Genomic DNA, 6826 nt, shown 5'->3' on the forward strand with positions numbered 1-6826 from the left:
GGCAAAACTATATTCGAATAAGAAATATGTACAGTACATGCTTGTGAATAGATATTTCTTCAGAACAAAATTAGAATTGTTGTCCCGCAACTTGTTATTCATAACGTGTATAAATAACCAACTTAAAAAGCTCATAAAAATGCACTAAAAACTCAAAAGTTATCAAACAAATCTACTCAAATGAGGGAAAAAACTAATTTAAAAATAATAATCTATATTATAGGTAAGTATGAATATATTTTATAAAATTATTAAAAATAAATTAAAGAGTTAATAGGTAAATAACATTATCTTAAACATAAAAATTCTTTAAAATCTAAAATTTGAGATAAATGTCTCATATTGTACAAAAACTACAAAAAATTATGTTAAAAAAATAAAAAATGTCTCTATAGCTAATAATTTCTTTAGCTGCAAAAACGTATAGATTTAAATTAGTATATCCTAAATAATGGAAACACGAATGCATTTTTAGCTAACATAGCATTTTATAGCATTTGAAAAAAAAAAATATAAAAGTCTTTAATAATATTCTACTTCTAATTATTACCTATTTTAAATACCAACTATATAAATATTCAAATTAAAGGATAGATCGAAATGTATTGACAACTTGTTTGAAAAAAAAAAAAACCTTCATAAACATTTATAGAACAAATTTACTTAAAGATTTAAATACTTTTAGTTTCAAAATTTTGAGTACTGCGTTAGTAATTCTATCATAGGTACTTATTATTTTGTATTGATTTAGGTAAATAAAAGCACATACTTATAACATTATATTGCCATTTTGAATATTTATTGTAAAAAAAAAAAATAAATATATATATATATATATATATAATATATATATATTTATATTAGCTTAGGTATTGTTAATGTTTTAATTTTATTTCAACAGCCGTTTAGATATTTCATTTTTTTTTCTCTATAAGCGATTGTATTAAAATACTTAAAGTTTTTTTTAATATTTATTTTTGTATAATTAATTTTTTTTTGATTTGCTTAGAAATATTTTGCTGTTTTAATATTTATTAACTATCCATAATATATTGATCAATTTATATAACTAAACAATATATTATGTAATATTTATCAATATTTGGCTAGATGTTAAGTATTCAACTATTAGGCAAGAAGATAAATGTTTTTAATGTGACATGGTAGTCAAATAATTAATGTAATACATAATGTCACATAGGTCATTTCAACAGGTTTAGTTCATCAACTAAACTAATGTAAGTTAAATAAATTATATGGTACTCTAATATTAGTCATAATGCATGTTGGACGTAAGTATAGACATTATAATTCATGGTATTTATGTATAGTTTACAATTATTATGAAAATAGTAGGAATTAAACATTTATTATATTAATAATATAATAATTTTTTATTATAATATAATATATTATAATATATTTTATTATATTATGTTTATTATAATTATTAATTATTATTATTTTTATTTATTTATTATATTTATATTAGTACCTACTTACTACCTACTACATATTATGTTTGATGTAATTATGTCTCACTAAAATTTGAGTTATTTTTCTTTTTAAAGACAGATAAATCTTTGTCCGCACTGAGCTACTACATTATATTTTTACTCATTAATATTATAATACACAACTCACGCATAATATGATTATATTTAAATATAAAATAAAACTTATACATTTACCATATAATTATATATTGGTTCTTATCAAAATTATAATTGTAATTGTATTTTACAATTTAATATTTTGCCTAAGACAATTTTAAATGTATTCCCATAATTTTAAAGACAATATGCATACAGATTTGGTTTGTTGGAAATTCAATTTTTTTTTTTTATCAAACAATTTTAATTTTTCTATTTTCTTATACCTACTTTTTCCTTGTCATTATAAAGTTACACTAAAAGTGTGATTTTGCGAATGACAATAAAATTGTGATCAATCAAATATAAGTCTTACTATAAAGATTTATGTGCACTGTTGAATTTATATCAATTATAATATTTTGTTAATTATGATAATATTAATAACTCGCAATCGTTTATTAATATTTAATTTACAAGCAGAAAAGTGTGCTTACTGTGGTATTGAAAGTTATATTAATCAACGGTTACTGTATGCTATTATAACTTCATTTATTTAATACGGAACGTGAGTTTTATGAATCATTATTTTCAACCCTAGCATGTATAGAAAGTCGAGAACAACCTCCCCTCTCTACACCAGCACTTTCATCCCTGGAGGTTGAACGAGCTGAAATTCAACACTGAAAGGCGAGAATGCGTAATTTCCATATAAATAATTGTGGAAATATTAAATTAAAGTTTATATCTTAATCACTATACTCGAATTTCGTTGATATTGCCGTTTGCATAAGGTTATTGACTAGCCTTTCATACATTGATGCTTATATGGGAAAAGTCTACACATGGGGATACTATTAAGTGTTGTACCTCATGATTTTAAATTACATCTAATTTAACAGTTAATATTCATTTTAAGATAAACCAAGATAATGTAGAAATATTTTATAGTATACATCTTGTAAATCTTCAGTTTTTTCAGTTAGAAAATCTAAAACTTAACTATTTGTATTACGATAGAATATTATTTGCTAAGTCTTCCTGGAGATGTGCTATGCAATTTAAATGCCTTATACAATTTTATTTAACACAATTATTGGGTACCTAGTTTGTTTAAACCTAAATTGTAAATAAGATAGATAGAGTACTTATTCATGCATGTTACAATTTCCTATTTATCGAGTAACTATACAAAGAATTATGAAATGTTTCAATGGCTTTCATGACATCCAAAGAGATTTTAAAAATAAATAAAAATTAATTTAGTTTATAAGAAAATGTATCATGTGAAACGTCTGTGAATAAAATAAACCTCCTTTCTATAGTTGTTAATAATTTCAAAAAGTAAAAAAAATTAACATTTTTTATTTATTACATAAATATTGTAAAATACTAATAGTATCTTACTTTAATTATTTTAAAACATTGCTATAACTCTAAATTATTATGGTTTTCATTATATTATTATATTACATTATATATAACATATATTATACTATAATATATAATATTATGAGTATGTTCTCATTTTTCGTAACGTTTTTTTATTTTAATTTTTTTTTTTTTTAATTAAAAATATAATTATATTTATATAATAATATGTACACTAATAAATATAGAGATGAGTATTTCGTATATAATTGTTATTATTTTTTAATGAGTTGATGTAACTCGAATTCATTTATTACTTAATTTATCTACGTGAACAATCTAATATAGTAGGGACTTCTACATTTCTAGAGTATAAATACCGTAAAGAATGTTTCAATAATCATCAGTGTACTTAATATTATTATTTTTTTTTTTTTTTGTGAAAACAAATTTATTTTAAAATATCACAATTGTAAAAGTGTAGCGTACCTACTACACACTCAAAATGGTCACTAAGGTAAGATTCTATTATATATCTGCACATTAATATTATATTATTTACTTATTTTAAACAAATATAATTAGCATTTTAATTTTTTCGATATTTTACGATACAATATGACATGTATATTAATTGTATTTAATATTCATCAAATAATACTTAATGAACACTATGATACAATTTTATAATCTCATCGAAAGAAATAAAAATATTTTGTACGACATTAGGTAAATATTTTATCTTTACTAATCGACTAATTAGATACGTTTAATTATAGAAATTCTGATTTAGGCAGTTGGTGTTAGGTAATTGAAAAAAGTTTTCTTTACGGACAACACTTATCATCGCATATTATACATATAATATATATATACATATATATATTACAATGTAATTTTATTAGTATAAAAACGTATTGTTGAAAATTCTAGTTTATAATGTTTGCCGCATTATTCGGACACTTGGCCTTTGCTTATCCACCCATCGAGTACAAAAGTTATGACGCTGACCACTACGATGCACCTAAGCCATATCATTTCGAGTACGGTGTGAAAGACTTTCACACGCATGACATCAAAAGCCAGCACGAGGTTAGTGACGGTCACGGTAATGTCAAAGGATCGTACAGTCTCGTGGAACCCGACGGTTCCACCCGCCTAGTCGAGTACACAGCTGACCACGAACACGGTTTCAACGCTATTGTCAAGAAGATCGATGCACCCCACCATCATGACGATACTGCGGACTACCATCATCACGAATCACTTCAACCATCATACGAACATTCGTCGTACAAGTTTTACTGAAATTTATAAAACGACCAAATATAAAGGAAAATGTGTTACCCAATCGTTGCATATAGTTGATGCTACGAATTATTTGTTTTGCATGTTATCTCGTACATTGTTTATTTTTTTTTTATGAATAAAACATTTGCCATTTTTGCTATAAAACATAATGTTGAATTTTATTATCTATGCTAGTCTATAACATTAGGAATGATTCTGAGGTATGACTTAAAATGTATTATGGTTGGATATTTTCTCACGAAAAATTAAGAATAATAGTGGGGTCTAAACGGTACATAGAAAATATCTACCTAGTCTTAATGTGGCAATCAGCCGAGGTATTATAATGCCGCGGGAAAACATACCTTTACACTCGCACAAAAATCACAGATTCAAATTTATAGTTTGTTATTTTATTATTAATTTTTTTTTTTTTTATCTGAACTTTGGTATCAATCGATCGATTCAGTATTAGACTATTAAGATAATCTCACTAAATAACAAGTGGATTATTGTAGCTCTACATAATAATTTACCAATCACTCGTTATTTCTTTACATTGTAATATTATGTATAAATAATATTTAGATAATTTTTATAATATGTAGTCACGAAAATCAACATTCTCATTCTTTTTTTATTTCTTATAGTTATTTACTCATTTTGCACTATGGTACAATACGACGTAAAATATCGTGTTGGTGAATCAGATTGATGCAGCTATTGTTATAAATAATAATGTGATATTACACAATATTAGTTATTGAAACGCTTTATGGTCATATTTTTTGATTTATTATTATTATTACACAGATTACAATATTATAGACTGCATCCATGGGGATCTTGAAATTAACAGGTATTTATGAATCTACATATCAGTAGGTAAATCTTATATCAGTATTAAATACGTGTATATAAATCTGCATTTATAGAAAATATTTATCTATATAAATAAAAATGGTCGTTTTTATATCCAAAATTGATAGTCTCAAAAACTATTGTACTAATTTGTACGTGGTTTTTACAAAATGATCCGCGTTGCCTGGAGAAGGTTTAAAGCCGTTGAAACCCTCCAATAACCCCATTAATACCCCAAATCTATTTTTATATAATAAATCTACGCATTAAAAATTAAATAATTGTTTTTTTTTTTTTTAATCGGTGTTTGACCTTTGCTGGCAATACATAAAAAAAATGTTTATTAATTATTATAAGAAATTAGTTCTAATATATTTCAAGTTGATATTTCAGAAATGTAAAAAAAAACATTGTATCACTTATAATTATACTATCTTTAGTCACTAAGAAGTAAGAATTATTTAAAATTTTACCAAAGAAATTAAACACTAGACGACTAACTAAAATGCACAACGACTTTCAACCATTAGATTAATGATACACTAAATACCGAGACGCGAGCTGACACGATCAGTCAAATATCTCTCGTGACATAATAGATTTATTTGTTTTATATTATGTTTTGTTTTATATTTGTTTTTAAATGGTCGTGCTAAAGGGGGTAAATATCTGCAGAATTTAAATGTAATAAAGTTTAAAGCAAAAGAAATCCACGGAGAATCAAATTTAACACGGATAGATTTGTTTAAGGGCAACAAAATGCACAGGGACAGTAAGTTAGATTTTCCAATACAAAAATATTTGCCATGTACCTATGGTATAAAAAGATTAAAATTAATCTAAATGTTTTGAAAAAAATCATTATAGGTAGTAAATAATAATATAGACAATAAAAAAAAAAAAAAAATAAAAAAAAATATATAATCTATCTTATAATTTATATTTTGATAATATGAAACGCATATTATTTACTAATTAACCAAAAATTCTAATTTATAAATAAAATGGTAGAAAAAAATCAAACATTTACCCAGAAATCACAGAAAAACTGCTATAAGAAACCCCTTTAAAATGTGCAATTTACTAAATCCTTTCTTAATGATTACTTATAATATGAAGAAAAGGTACTGTCAAAATTCTAAATCTACTTATTATAGTTAAGACTCTATTATGCAAATTCTCTGTCAGTCAGGATAAAGCCTTAGATTTGTATAGATAATTCCTAATATTTCACTTTCACCAACTATTATAAACGAAAAGTTATTATCTACTTTCTGATAATAACAAGAATAAATACGAACACATGCAATGAGTGCAAAATAAGTATACATTTATTATTTTCAGGGGTTCAATAAACAACCACAATTGCCTAAACCGTACGCCGTACAACACAACAATATTATTATTTATTATATTATTTCATCTCCCTACAAATAACCACTAGTTAGTAATTGTATTTACCGAAAATGTTTTTTGTTATTTTTCCTTAAACTTGATCACTAGTTTAAAAACAAAAAAATAAACTTACAACTTGAAAATTTTAATCTAAAATCATTTTAAATAAAAAATTATCAGTACGTAATTAGCTGTAATTTAAGCGATCAATTTTTTCCCCAGAGAAACTATTTTTATTTTTACGATTTTAGCTGTTCAGTATAATTTCCAATAAAGATAAATATATACTGTGAAGATAATTATTGTCATAATATGTT

At 24.1% G+C, this 6826-nt stretch overlaps 1 protein-coding gene across 1 annotated transcript; it reads left to right on the forward strand.

Moving 5' to 3' along the window:
* The first annotated feature begins 3380 nt into the window (after positions 1-3380).
* LOC112596275 (cuticle protein 7-like) lies at positions 3381-4412 on the forward strand. Its single transcript, XM_025341859.1, has 2 exons — positions 3381-3480; positions 3897-4412. The coding sequence occupies exons 1-2, from the start codon at positions 3469-3471 to the stop codon at positions 4269-4271; spliced, it is 387 nt and encodes a 128-aa protein (XP_025197644.1). The 5' UTR covers positions 3381-3468; the 3' UTR covers positions 4272-4412.
* Positions 4413-6826: the final 2414 nt, after the last annotated feature.

Source organism: Melanaphis sacchari, unplaced genomic scaffold (genome assembly GCF_002803265.2).
Source record: "Melanaphis sacchari strain LSU unplaced genomic scaffold, SCAv2.0 Contig0_pilon_pilon, whole genome shotgun sequence".
Classification (NCBI taxonomy): Eukaryota; Metazoa; Arthropoda; class Insecta; order Hemiptera; family Aphididae; genus Melanaphis; species Melanaphis sacchari.